This window comes from Colletotrichum spaethianum (genome assembly GCF_022836535.1).
Source record: "Colletotrichum spaethianum MAFF 239500 DNA, contig02, whole genome shotgun sequence".
In the NCBI taxonomy this organism is placed as follows: Eukaryota; Fungi; Ascomycota; class Sordariomycetes; order Glomerellales; family Glomerellaceae; genus Colletotrichum; species Colletotrichum spaethianum.
In genome coordinates this window covers 1,123,219-1,139,112 of record NW_026054772.1, presented here as the reverse complement: position 1 = coordinate 1,139,112, position 15,894 = coordinate 1,123,219, and the positions used below count along the sequence as shown (strand labels likewise).

The 15,894-nt window shown below is 33.6% G+C and overlaps 1 protein-coding gene across 1 annotated transcript; it reads right to left on the bottom strand.

The window, feature by feature from the left end:
- Positions 1-15,333: 15,333 nt before the first annotated feature.
- On the bottom strand, positions 15,334-15,690 carry ColSpa_01184 (ethanolamine utilization protein EutQ; the record flags this gene model as incomplete). Its single annotated transcript, XM_049267396.1, has 1 exon — positions 15,334-15,690. One exon carries the CDS (start codon positions 15,688-15,690, stop codon positions 15,334-15,336), a length of 357 nt encoding a protein of 118 aa, XP_049123353.1.
- Positions 15,691-15,894: the final 204 nt, after the last annotated feature.

Genomic DNA, 15,894 nt, shown 5'->3' with positions numbered 1-15,894 from the left:
CCTTGGAAGCTTGTCTCTGTGTCGATAACGTGTAAGGCGTTCTTGTCTCTTAGTCGTACGACATCCACAACTATCTCATAGTTGAAGTAGCTTTCGTCTTTAAGTGTGAACTTAAACCTCTTTGGTGCTGAGTCGTGCGATTGACAATGATGACAAAACTTCTGGACCTTTTCTAGAATGTTGATGTCAATGTTGTGATGCCCAGCCTTCTTCAGGAGGTGGTAAAGACGGTCCGTACGAGGATGTCCAAATCGTCTGTGAAGCCTTCGGAGTTGTCCTTCTGTGAAGAACATGCTGGCCTCTGTGCGACTAAGGTTGAAGAATGGGTGACCCCATTTCCGTACGACTGGGATAGGTTTTCCATCCTGCCGTACAATCACGTTGTCGACGTTATTGAAATATGCACCTAACCTGTCTGCATCGTACAATGAAAACAGGAACGGAGTAGGAGCATCAAGGATGTGATACGTAACCTTTCCAAGCTGATTCTCCATTTCCATAGTGCCAACCGATGTGATTGAGTCACTTGCCCCGAATCGTACGTTTGCTGATCCTGGTCCCCAGGATATTGCCGTACGAGGGTTCTCCCGTAGGTATGCAAGGACTTGAGGTTTCCCTACAGTAGAGAACTTCGCTGCTCCTGTATCCCATAGTTCCCCTTGGTACGATGAGATATAAGGATCGTGCAACAAGAATTGACAGGCCTCTGACGTCTTTGGTAATGAAAAGATATCCTCCCCTGTCGTGCGATGGAAGAATGAAGAAGACATTAGGAAAGCTGATGTCTCTTCATCTCCTGTAAATTCTCCCTCCTCATCGCACGATTCGTCCACTGGGTTTTCTCCTTCAAAGTCAAGAAGGTACGAGGCAAAATCTCTCTGTGGTTCTTGTTCAAGTATACCGCATGCCTGAAGGTATTGGTCTTTCGCGCGATTACGTTCTTCGTCCGAATGATTCGTAGACCAACAACCCTCCTTCTTGCACACAAAACATCTTTTCTTAGATATTGCACGATTAAACCTAGGTCGTGATGAAGGTTGACCTTTCCAAGGTTGTCGAGAAGATCCTCTGTTGTCTGACGGTCTATTGTACGATGGTCGTGGGTAACTCTTGTTGTTAGAGTACCTTCTATCCACGAAGTTGATGTCGTGCGACATAGACTTCCTGTCTAAAGCGACTTGTAGTGATGCTCTTAGACTAGAAAAGAATTGCTCGCACGTGTGATGTGCTTTAAGATTGCTTAGAGCAGTTTCTAGCTCTGGTACACCTCTGCACGCTTGGGTGACTTGCGTACGAAGCATAATCTCCCCCTGAAAACCTGGGCCAAGTGCCCGTTGTACGAGGGGTATCTTGTCTAAGAGTATCTCTAATACGTCCATCAGATTCTTGTCTGGATTGTCTTGTCTGACTCGTGCGAAGGATAGACTTGTCCAATCTGTCCAATAGAGAGTGTGGTTGATGTTAGTGTTAAAATGCATTTCTAACATGTTGTACATCTCGTCCCATCTCCTTGTTGGTCCAATGTGATGGAGATAAAACTCTTCCGCACGATCAGCCAAGATATCAGGAAATACTGCATGGTATTGGTCTTCAGTGATCCTGAGGCGTCGACAAAAACTGATAAAGACCTTTGCCTTGTCGTACAGGATATCGTACGGCTTGCCCGTATAATTCCTGTCCTTTCTCCATCCCTTTTGGAAGATTGAAATTGTAGTTGGCTCGCACAATCCATTCTGGACTATTCGTCTTGGTGGTAGGTCATAGATGCTGTCTCCTTGATGTAAAGGTGTTGTACGACCCTGGATTTGTGGAAAACTCTCAACCTCCTGTGTGAATCTTGTTCCAGGAGGTATGTTTCCTGAAGCTGATTGTGACTGCTCTCGTACGATTGATGTTTGAGTTGTCTGTGTATCGTACGGGGGTTCGATTGGCTCTGTTGTTGGTTCAGCTGTGTTTTGGGGTAAAGTTGATTCAGGGTTTCGAACAGGTGTTTGAGTTGTTGTAATCGTACGACTTGGTGTAAGTGCTGTACGAGTAGAAAGCTGTTCTTCTTGCTCATCAAACTTCCTCCCAATCTCCTTGATGAATTCAACCAACTGTTGATTCACATTTCTTATTGGCGGTAATCGGAATCCCTTTAGCTCAATAAGTCGTATGAACTCTGCCCTGAACGCACGATAGACCTTTTCCCATTGGAAGGTAGACCATTCGTTGAAATCTTCGTACAGTGATATTGTCAGGTTTTCCTTTGATTGCCTAAGATGAAGCATTTCCATGTTGATGTACGCAATGTACGTAGTCATCTCTTCTTCGGACGGTGCCTGTGTAATATCGACTGGATTTCCCCAGCGTCTAGGATTCACAGTCTTCTTCCACGTGTGCAGTGGGACTTCGCTCCTTGCACTTATTTCTTCGTACGTTGGCAGGTATCCATCAATGTTGTCATATTGGCTTTGACGATTGTCTTCTGGATCCTCTTGGGAAGCCATGTTGTGTTCGGTAGTCGTTTCGTATCGTACGACGTCAAAATTGGTTTGTTTGGTGCCGTGGCGCACACTTTGTACTCTACGTACAGTACAATAAAGATTCTCGTCCGGTTCAGCTTAGCAGGCGACAACGGGAATCTGTCTTGTACGATAGTAAAGCAAAAGTCGTCTTTATCCTATCTACCCGGTTCAGCTTAGCAGGCGACAATAGGTAGGATTAAGGCTTCTTAGCACAAGAGACTTTCTAGCGTGACCCCTTAGGTATCCCTGAGGATTTCTCGCCTCGCACGAAGTGCAAGACTACCCGGTAGCCCGGCCGTAAAGCCTAAGTCTTGTCTCTTCACTCTTGCTAATCTGTGATTGCACAAAGCAATCGCACGGATTGCCAAGCAACCACTGATCAGTGTTGAATGGATTCTCTCTTCCTGAGAGAACCCGTTTGTACGATCGTACTCGGGTTAAAGTTAGGGTGAACCAAAGATGTATTTTCCGTGATTATCTTCCTAACTACAAGACTTGGCTTTCGTACACAAGATATATGATCTCGTACGTCCCTGAGTCAGTTCGGCATGAATATACTTTTGATCCCCTCAATGGATAACCGAGGGCCGAATATCCAGTCTGTGCCCTCTGCCATGATGTGTGTCCCTGAGTCGTGCGTGTCGTACAACCAGCTGGTGCTGTTATTCCAACAAATATATCTATTAACTATATAACCAACTTTGCATTAAATTCTTTATTAGATAAAAAGGCTTTACCGCTAAGGATAATAGCTAGGTCTTATGCTTAAAACTAATTAGAATAGCCTAAGAACTTATAGATAAGTTTAAATTAGCCTATCTAATTAACTAGACAGCTAAGTATAATAGAAGGAATATTTTAAGGCCTAATAAGAAAATTATTATTAATATACCTATAAAATCTTAAATTAAAGTAATTATCTTTAAACAAATAACTTACAAGTTACTCTAAGATATTTAGAGATAGTAATAAGCTTTATAGAACTAATAAATACTAATAGACCTTTTATATAGCAAAAAAAGAAATCTTTAGATATACTTACCTTATTAAAAGGATAAAGCAAGAAAGAAAGGCGTAATAGGCATAGGCATAAGCTACTAGTACCTATATTAGCCAACAAAATATCACCTACCTTAACCTTACCTTTTCTTTTCTCTTTAACCTTATAAATTTTCTTTTTATTTTTTTTATTTTTTAAATAATTACTATCCCTATTAGATCTATTAACAATATTATTACCTTATATAGTAGCTTTAGTAATAACCTTTTCTTTACCTTTTTGTTTTAATATTTTCACTTTAATAATGACAGATTTACCTTTCTTTCTAACATATCTACTATTAAACCTAATAATAATTACCTAAGCTAAGAACAGCAGTAACGCTATCATTAAGCCTCTCTCTCCTATACCTATCATTAACGCCTTTAGCAATAAGGCTACCTAGCTAGCACCTAACAAAAACAATAACTTAACTAGCATCTCAATTTTTAGTAACCTTACTACTAGCAAAGGAGGTAATATTATAAACACTAATAAAAGTTATAACGTAAATAAACTTTTCAAAAGCACTAATATTCCCTTTAGCCTAAAAGAAAGCCTTATTAGCCTTAGTAATAGAGATAACAATAAAGCTAATAACATAGCCTCCCTAAGTAATAAGAATAATAGCTCTAATAATAATAGAGATAGCAACTCTAATAAGGAGAATAGTAACAATAAGTCTATCTAGATAATTAACACTCCTACCCTTACCTATAACAAAGCTAGTAGAAGTAACTATTATAGTAAAGCTAGTAATTATTATTGTTCCTTTAAGAATATTATCTCTGCCTTTAACAGAGAAATAGTTACTACCTCTAATAATAAGCTTTATAAAAAGGTATTTGTTATTTTTAACAAGTTCTTTAAGAAAAAATCTAAGCAAAAGAATAATAATACCTTATTTATTATAAATAGTGTTATTTATAGTATTAAGAAAGCCTATTAAAGAGCCTAAGATACTAAAATAACTAGCGTATTAAGTTAATTAGTAAAGCTATTATCTTATATATAGGTTCTAGTAATATATATATTATATAAGAACAGATATCTTATCAAGTTTATTAGCAAATACTTTACTAAACTATAGAAGTTAAGCCTAGCATAAGTTAAGGACACCAGATTTACCAGCAAGGCCACTAATAGTATACCTACTATTAAGACACTTCTCTAATAAAAAAAGAAAATTATTACCTAATAAAGCAAAATTAAAGCCAAATTTAAAGACCTTACTATAACCTATAATAAGGCTATTAACTAGCTTTACATTAAGATTAAGGCTAAAAAAGACAATAATATTACTTAAAACAATATAATTAACTAGTTATATAATAAACTTACCACTAAAGTTTATTATAAGGTCTTAATTCCTACTAAGTTTACCATAAAATTCAAAAAGTTTAACATAATATTTAATAAGCTTAACGCTATTAACTATAAAACTAATATAATAGCAAACTAGCTTTTAATTTAAGAGAATCAAAACAGCTACACTACTAACTCTATTAACTTCTATAGTAAAGCTATTACTAGAAGTAATAAGTTAAGCAGAAACATAACTAGTAGTCACAATAATAATAACCCTTACCTACCTAATGTTAAACTTCACGCCTTTAGCGCTAAAGGCATCACTAAAGCCTGGAAGGCTACTAACCCTTACGCTAAGGCCACTAAGAAACATAATACTCTTAGCGCTATAACTAATACCCTTACTAAGAAGGCATATACCAACAAAGGCAAGAGAACAAATAGGCTACTAAGGGATATAAATCTATAAAGAATAGCAAAAGAAATAAGAGATATAATAGATTACATAAAAAGGCTAACACTAAGCAAAGTCTAAGACTTATAATCTTTATTAGAATTTATAGTATTAAGGCTATAGTAATAAATAGAAGATAAAAATAGATTTATTAATAAGATTAATAAAAAAAAAGGTAAGTATAGTAATATTTTAGCTAAACTATATAGATAATAACTTTGTAAGATATTACTAGTATAGTAATATCTTAAGGCAGAGAAGGTATATATTACTCCTGCTAATAAACATAAGAGGTTTACTACTATATAAGGTAGACCTTCTACAGGGTTATTAAGAGAATTAACTTCTTTTACCTTTATCTTCTAAATCTTATCTTTGGTAAAGCAGGTTTACTACATCAACTGCAAGGTCTATTAAACTACACAATAGATCTAACCGCTCCTCTAAAGGACTTACCTTACCAGAGAAGTAATATCTAAGCTGAATTTACTTAGAAAAAGTAGCTCTAGGTAATCCCTTTATCTTAGAGAAGAGATCTTAAAAGATATAATAATAAAGCTAATAATAATAAAAATAATAATAATAGACCTAGTAATAACTTACTATTAAAAGTTATTATATATATTATTAATCTTACTTTACTTTAACTAAACCTAGATAAAGCTATTTAGAAAAAAAAAGTTTATAGCGTCTTTATTACTTTATACTTTAACCTATATATTCTTTTATATAACACTATATTAAATAACTATAAAGCTATTTACCTAGTGAATAATATATCTCTCTTAAAGCTAAGTATAGTCTAAGTAGTTAAGAAAAGTAATTAATAAGTTAATTTAAGTACTACTTTATACCTTATCTATGTAAAAAGTAAATATATAATTAAAAAGATTCTTAGAAGCTAAAATAAAGTAAATTAGGACCTTATACTTAAGAATATAGTATATATAAAGAATTTTTATATAAATATTATATTAAAAGCTTTACTTTATATAATAGGTATCTAGTACTTAAGACTTAATTATACTTTCTAATACAAAAGATATTTAGACAACTTTATAGTTAAATAACTTATATAAAAAGCAAATATTACTTTTCTTAAATATAAGCCTCTTATTAGTTATTTTACTTATATATAAATCCTTATAAGTAACATAGCTATAGTTAATATTAATATAATAATACCGCTTTACTATAATACTCTTATATAACCTTTATACTACAAGAAAAGTACTTACTTAAACCTTACTTAGCTTTAGTATCTATAAGGCAGTTATCTAAGACCCTAAGCGCTTAAGCAATTAGTCTTAAATACTTAGAGGGTAAAGATCAAGGCTTATAAGAGATTAAAATACTTTTACTACTAAATAACCTATATAAAAAAGATAGTCTTAAAATAAAGATTAAAATAAAGGTTATTTTGCTTATACTATAGAATTACTTAGAACCTTTTTAATTACTTTAAAGGGTATAATAAGAACTTATAGCTTATAATAATTAAAGATAAATATATTAGCTATTTTTTTAGATTTCTAAAAATATTAAAAACCTATAAAAGTATATTTAAAGTTCTATATATCTTTAAGTAATAAATAATAAGGTAATATAGCTTTACTTTATATAAAATAAAATAAGATATAAACTACTTTATTATAGTAATTAATAGTAATATAAAGTTTTAATAATAGGTAAAAAAAGAAAGGATTAAGGTTAAGACTACCCTTTTATATATAAAAAAGCTAAATAATAAAGCTAAGAGGGCTAGCTAAAAAGTAATAACTAAAGGTATTAAACTACTTTCTAGAGCAAGCCTTCTATATAAACTATAAGTTAAAGCAATAATAGCTAGTATATACCTTTATAACATTAGCCTCTTTTAGTATAACGCTTAGCTTTACCTAATTAAGAAAAAAGAGAAATAATTTAAATAATATTTTTGCTAATAGTAACCTTAATACTAAGTAACCCTTAGCTAAGACTTATATTTATAATAAGGATAACTTTATATATATAGCTACTAAGTATACTTTATTTAAAAGGACTAAGAAAAAAACATAGAAAGATAACGCTTTAAGGTAAAACTAAGAGGCTATATTAAATACTTAGTAAGCTATATTTAAAATACTTATAACCTATACTAAATATAGATCTTTTTACTTTAATAGGTTATAATTATATAAAATATAATGTTTAATAAAAGCTAATTTTATAAGAAAAATAATATAAAAGTAGTAATCTTAGCTAAGAAAGCATAAGTAATTATAAATAATATATAACACCTAAGTATAACTTATAACCCTAAATTCTATATTCTAGGTATTATAAAAAAAGCTAATTTACTCTAATCTTATAAAAAAAACACCTTTTATAATAGCTTTTACTATTTACTCTTATACTAAGAATAATATTTCTAAACAAAAAGAAATAAAATAACTATAAAATAAACTATATTTAGTAAAAAAAATAACTATTAACCTTTAATCCTTTACCTAAACTAAGAGACATTCTAGATTAAGAGATTAGAATAATAATAACTATTAAGGACTAAGCTATAATAAACAAAAATATATTAGAATCTAAAGAAGTTAATTACTTAACCAAGGTAATTAAAAATAAGATTATTATTTATACTAATTTATCTTTAAATAAAAAAAATAAGGCAAAAAAAGAACTAATAATATATTTAAGATTAATATCTATAAGTTATACTAACTAAAAATAAGGATTAAGTAATAGTAATTAGAATAGCCTAAACTATAATACCTTAACTAAGCAAAGCTAATATTAACAGGGCCTATTACTAAAACTGGTATTAATAGGCCTATTTAATAAGATAAAGAACACTAGCTACTTTTTTATATTCCTATATTTAAGATAAAACTAGGATATATTCTTTAACACCTTTATACTAAATAAATAAAAAGTACTAAATAAAGAGGCTATTAGATACTAAATAATCTATAGTTATATTTATATATTAATTATTTAAGTAAAGTATACTTAAAAGATATTAATATTATATAATAAAAAGTAAATAAAAGAGCTATTACTTTTATTAAAGAACTAAAAAGAGCTTCTAAACCTTTCTTAGTTATATTAAAACCTTTTTTTATAAGTAATAATAACTAAGATTTAAAAGCTTAAATAGATAAGTACTTAGAAGATAATAAACTAAAGTAAAGTTACTTAGAAACTAATTCTCTTAAAGTAAGTCTTCTTATATAAGATAAACTAAAATAATTTCTTTAATTATTATAAAGTATAAATCTATATAAAAAGTAATATATAAAAAAAGTATTCTTTTAAATAAATATATATAATAATACTTATAGTATAAACCTTTTATATTATAATAGCTATTATAGCTAAATTTAACCTTAAAATATACTAATTTAATATAGTTAACGCGTTTTTAAACACTAAGAGAAGACTAAATAAACTATTTATTATATACTTTCTCCTAGACAGCTTTAAGATACTAAACAAAATTATTAAATTATAGCATATGCTTTATAGTCTTAGAGATATACTCTTCTTTTAGTATAAAGAACTCTTAAGCACCTTATACTATCTTAGGATAAAGGCCACAAGCAAAGACCTATATTTCTTTTAAACCTTAAATAAAAAAGTATTTCTTTTTTTTTATATTAATAATATCCTTATACTTTATTATAAGTCTTATATAAAAAACACAAAGAAGATTATAAAAAGAATCTAAATAATATATAAGGTAAAAAACTAAGGCTTAGCTAAATAGTATCTAAGTATATAGATCTTATATAACTAGCTAAAACAAAAGATTTATTTAGCTTATAACTAATATATTAAGTAAATTACTAAAAGATTTAACCTTATTAACTTAAGGGTATTAATTACTTTATTATTAATAATTACACTTAAAAAGAATAACCTTTAAGTAACTTTAGTTAATATAAAACGTTTCTAGGAAAAAGTTAAATTAATCTTTTATACTATAATAATAATTTAACTTAATATTATATTTATATATACTTTACTTTTATAATTTCTAATAAACCCCTTATATATCTACTAATAGGTAATAGACTAAGTTATTAAATACTTATATTATACTTAGTACTTAGTAATATACTTTAGTACTTTAAAGGGTATATAAATACTACTAATTATAAGTAATACTTTATTTATAAATAATAATAAAACATAAAGATTATTCTAAGAATATATTATTTTACTCTTTAGAGGTCTAATTTAGTAAAAAACTACTTAGTAAAACACTATTATAACATTAATAACTAAGGCTAAGCTCCTTAGCCTTAAGCATATTATAAAAAAAACTATTACTTTTAAGTATCTTTTTTAAGATATATAACTTAAGCTTAATAATATATAAAAAATTAATTATAATAATAACTAAACTATTTATTTTATTATAAGTAAAAATAATTAAATTTTAATTTACTTATAGTATATTAATATTTAAAATATATAGCTTTAATAAAAATATAATAAACGTTTATTTAATATTATATATATATTAATAAATAATATACTAATAAATAGTTTTATTAAGAACTTTATTAAAATAAAATTTAAGTACTTTAAAGTACTTTTTAACTTATAAAATATATAAATAAAGATTATATATACTAAAAAAGAAATATTAATAGAAAAAGAATACTTATAAGCTATTTAAAATTACTATTTATAGTTTATAAGCCTTTGCTCCTAATAAGAACTTAAGAAAAAAGTTTTTTTAGTACTATTAACCCCTTAAAAGTACTATATATTAGTCTATAAGAAGCTAATATATAAGTATAATTAATATAAATATTAACTAATTAATAAGGCTATTAATTATAGCCTAAATAGCATTTACTTAACTTTTATTTATAATAGTAATAGCTATATTAAAAGTAAAACTACTAAATAAAGCTAAACTAATTAGTATATTTTTACTAAATAATACTAATATTATTTTACTATACTTTTATATATTATACTAAATATCTTTTTAAAGAAAAGTCTATTTAAATATAATATAGCTTTATAATACGCTAATTACTTAACTAAAAACTTATAAAAATAATTAAAACTAAATAAATAATTATTATATATAAAAATATATACTTAAAGTTATATTATTATATTTTATAACTAAAAACTCTTAGGCTAAATAGTAAAGCTTAGAACCCTTAATAATTATAATATAAAAGGTCTTACTAAATATATAGTATTAGTACTTAAAGGTCTAGCTACTACTTACTAGTATATATTAACTTAAAGAGTCGCTATATAGTACGCTCTAAATGTACTATAGGTACTTAAAGTCTCTTTAGAAGATAGGCTCTAGGGTCCTAGTGTACTTCGTCTCCTTCTTCTTCTTCTCCTCCTCCTCCTCATCTAACTCCTCCTCTCTTTCTATAAACCTTATTATATTTATTACTATTCAATTAAGTTAACATAAAGTTTAAATCAAATACAAAGAAATATAATATATAATTATTTTAGGCTATAGCCTAAGCTCTTAAGGCTATATTAAAGTAGGCCTAGGCACTAGGAGAGAAAGGCAACTCTAAATCATCCTTATCCTTACCTGTAGTATCTATAGGGAAGTCATCTAAGAAAAGAGGCTATAAGCTATCCTCTTTATCATTAACCTCTTTACTACTATAGCCTCTAGTAAAAAAAGTCTACTCTTATATATTAATACTACTTAAAATATAAAGGACTTAGCTAAAAGATAAATATATAAGAAGAGAAGGGACTATAAACTAGTTACTAGAGAAATTAAGAGAGCTATTACTCTCTTTATTATCCCTATACACTTTGTTATACTTTTTAAGTTAAGCTATATATGTTATAATAATATAGGTATATATAATAGCTTTTTTATTAGATTTTAGAGGTATTTATTTTTAAATATTAATATTATATAAAGAGCTTATAATATAAATAAATATATATATATATAATAAAAATAAAAATATTTTAAATATATAGTTATTATTATTATAAATAAATAAATAAAAAAAAAACTTTTTTATTAAACTAAAAGAAAATAATATTATTAAAAAAAATAAGTATTTAATTTAATAATTAATTAATTAATTAAAGGCTATTAATTTAATTAAATTATTTAAAAGTAATAAAAAAAAATAGTTTTTTTATTATTAATAACTAAATATAATATTATATAACTATTTCTTTTATATTTATTACTTTAAAAATAAATATTTATTTTTTTATTTATTTTTTTAAAGTAATTCTTTTATATATAATTATTATTAAATATATAATAGTTAAAATCTATTAATCTACTTAGAGGGGTATATTACAATACCCTTACGCATATCGCATAGCCTTATAAGATTTGCGCTAGGCCCAGATTAACTATTAGTCCAGTCCCTTCATGCAGATCCACCACGCAGGATACGTATTTATTCGTTTCAGACAAAACAATCCTACACATAGAAATCTAAGCCGTTTTCCTTATGTCTTTTCCACCCTAAGTGGTGACTCTACGACAGATTCATTTGGTGGGTACTTGTCACTTCTAACGACAATGACATGGCATCCAGCGGCTGAACGCAGAGGAGCCCGATTATGAGAGTGCTTATCAAACTACAAATGTACTGGAGGGCCAGAGGGCCAGACTGTTGGCTTATCTTGTGCAAGTGGCTTCCGCAGTGCCACGCCCGGCATCGAGATAGACAGAAGACAAAAACAGGTCGTGATTGGACCGAACGCCTGCATAATGCGGGGTATACCGGGGAGATCGCAGCGTCCTTGGTCCGGAACCCTTTGAACCCTGGTCGCTCCTAACCCCCCTGGCTTTCTTATCGCCGCGACTCCAAAAAGACCGAAGAGTCTGCGGGATCTCTCGACTTCTATCTTCTCTCTCCTGGTACTGTTTGGGTTTCTCAAACGCCTTGCTAACAAGAGACCAGATCTATAGAATGCTCGCTACCCGGCGTTAAGGCCATTCGTATAGAGCTCTGGCAACAACAGGAAGTCATTCGTTAAGGTATTGGGTCTGATGGGGGCTTCATGTTTGTGTGCCTGTGACGGTGTGAATGGCTTGACCAATCTGTACAAGCGCCTAGCAGCCGGTACAAGCTAATGTTGCCTAACTCTGAGGAAGAATGCGTTTTTTCCCTCGGAGTCAGGACTCCCCCCAGAACCCAGACCATAAGCTTTTATCCGCACTCGCACATGCTTTGCTGCAGGACTGAGGTTACAGGGGAAGGCAGACCTATGGTCAACGTATCGGTCTGCGACCTGTACTGTTATCCCGTTGCAAGGGTAACCATTGAGCTAGGTACTTCAGCAAGCTCGGCCATCAAAAAACCCCACGGCCAATCAGCAATATTGTTGGCTTATCGCATATCAACCAAGGTACCTTAAACTACTATGTACAAATATCGTCATAAGTTGTCCGCCCCCCCGCGTTTCTGGGCCGCTACTGATGGGCCGTGCTACGAATCTGAACCCCATTAGATCACGATGAAGACTGGCGACCGGTAACTTTTGGAACGCACCTGGCCGTCTGCTCCTAGCCTCTTTGTCTTTCTTTTCTGCTTGTTTGTCAAGCCTGAACTCGTTGAAACGATACCTCCACCGCTTTGAATACAGCAATTATCCTGTGCCGCACGTTCGTCCATCTCATCGACCATAGTTCAATGGTACCCCCGAAGAACTTCAAGTCAGCTACGAAAACCAGAGCCGGTCTCAGCCCTAGGTCGAGATCAGGTTGCGTCACCTGCAAAGCCAAACACGTACTGTCCCAATGATCCAGTAGCCAATGGAGCTTATTCACTAATTCCGACATTGAATGGCACAGTTGAAATGTGACGAGACACGACCTGCATGCCAACAGTGCACACGAAAAGGAATCAAGTGTGGAGGATTTGCTCAGGGTTTGCGATGGTCGTTTAAACACCAACCCGCTCTCCAAGTCTTGACTATCGAAGAATTCAATACCACGCCGACTCCTTCGAAACGACCGACTGGCGAAGCACCTGAGGATCAGACTCGTGCCAAAAGAGCAAGTTCCGGTTTATCCGACACTAGTTCCCCAACGAATAGACATCCAATTTCTTCATCGTCGTCTAGAAGCTCCGTTCCAGACGAAGAAGGACGGCAGAGATATGGAAGCATCACGCCGTCTGCCGGCGTGAGCGATGATGGTTTCGGGGAGAGGGCGCCTGTGACATTGGAAGAGTCTATCTCGCCTCGGCAGGCATCCGTCAGCGCTATAGTCCAAACAAGGAATCCTTTGTCGGCCAACTCTCAGAGCCAGCTTGCTCCCTACTCTTTAGCGCCTAGTCTCGCTGACACTTCTTCGGCATTTGTTATCAACTGGTTCGAACAAGTCTGCCCAGCATGGTCCGGATTTGACTCGAATACAAACCTCAACCGGAAGATAGCCATCGACCTATGGCGGACATCTGCGACGGTTTGCAGCTCCCTCGAAAGCATGTCTGCCGCTTTCCTGGCATCGCGTCTTCCCAGCATGCGACAGTCAGCATTACGACTCATGCAGAGAGCTACGGATTTCATTCAAGCCGAGCTTGAGGTTGTCAAAGCCCAACCCGATTTTCGCATGGTCCCGACCGGCCTAATATTCTCACTCTTCTGTCTAGGTACCACCGTTTGCTGGGTAGATTCACGTCTTTATGGGCTTCCTTTCCTCAGAGAAGCAAGGTCTCTCATCCGACAGCTCAATGCACAATCAGCTACGTTCTCTAGCTCAAACCAAGATATGCTATTGTTCTTCAACAAGAGTTTGGCGTACTGTGAGATGCTTCTTTCAGTCGTTCGCGACGACGAGCCTTTGGATCAAGAGAACAATGACTTAACGACTCAACTTCAAATCATCGAAGAACGGTCACCCCATCCGTGGACAGGAGTATCCACTATCACAACGCGACTTTTTTCGGAATGCATTCGGCTTTGTCGGAGTGCTCGCCATCGTCTACGGCAAGCCATCGATCCTCAAAAATACTTTTCGAGCGCTTTACAAGACTTAATAGGGGCCCAGCGACTTGAGGAGCAGCTTCTGGAGCTGGAGTTCCCCTCAGAGAATCCAGAAGTCGACACTGGTGACAGCTCAACCCCCGTCTCTCACCTTGCGAGAGTGGCCGAAGCATACAGACTTTCTTCACTTTTGCACCTTTACCAAACTTTCCCTGATCTGGTCTCGCTACGTCTTCCTGCCGAATCGCCCATGACCGAGAGTGGGTCAGTGCCGTGGGACGAATGGATCATTCCCTTAGCCCTGAGACTGGTCAAGGTGCTTGAGCATATCCCGGCCACTTCAGGGACACGTGTTATCCAGCCACTGTTGTACATCTCAGCGAGTACAGGACTGAGGCACGACACACCAGCCGCATCCGACATGTTCTGCGCTTTTGGTTCCCTTCAACAAGATTTGATGGGTGGCACTGGGTCGAACAGGGTCAACCCGCCACCATTGTTTGACTCCCATAACCTATCGCTATACATCAGCCAGATGGCAGATGCACCGGCACGCGAGGGTTCGATGTCAAACATGACTCTTGACGTCAGTAGTGCTCGGCATTTTGTGATGAGACGCTTGAGTATCTTGGAAAGCAGTCTTCCGCCAACACCAGTTATCGTGGCGAAGGAGCTTGTTCAAACCATCTGGAGAGCATACGACAACGATATTGGATCACCCACGGTTCACTGGATTGATGTTATGGAGGATAATGACTTACGTTCAATGTTTGGATAATGACGCGCTTGTGATTTAGTGAGGCGGCTTCCGGCGTCCACATGTATTGGTTGCTAGATGGATTCCAAGCATTGATTCTGGGAGGATTAGGGAAGTTGGAACAATTACAGGGACCTATTTAGTGGTAGGTACGGCATGATAGATTGAATTTTGATACGTCATAACTATATGTAGATTGCTACAAGTGGCCGCGATTACTACTTCTTCATGGCATTCCAAGTTGCACAGTTGCGAAGATGCCACCAGTATATACTGAAAGCATTGAGGCGTCAAGCTGCGCAATAAACAATTAAAAATCGCTCTTCTTCCGTTGACCGACGTAAAAGGCTAGACCGTAGTCGGTTGTCGTAAAGGTAATCGTCGAGCCTTTCGGGAAATAGAAAACGTCGCCAGGCTTGGCCTCGACCTTCTGGCCAGTCTCATCGGATATCGTGTAGTCGCCCTCCAGAATTATCTTCATCTCGTCGTACTTGTATGTGTATGTGAGGGGCTCGCCCTTCTTAAGGCGGAATAACCCAGATGAGATGGGCTTCTCGGGATTCGCTTCATCGCTAGAGAAGACATCGCCGAGGTAGGCATTGTCGCCGGCGAGGAGGGGGATTTGGAAAGCTGATTGGGCTTTTGCGTAGTGTTGGAAGGCAGCCATGGTGAAGTAAAAGGCTTGGGTTTCAAAATAATGGATTGGACGTAAAATATCGATAGCTTCTTGTTGTAGAATGATTTTTTGTGCTAATGAATGAGCAACATCTAACTTACAGAGCCTGGTATATATAGAGGGCATGACAAGGAAGAGCTGTCTAAGAATACCTCTTTTGGCCATGCTCAAGACAACATTCAGGTAATGAGAAAC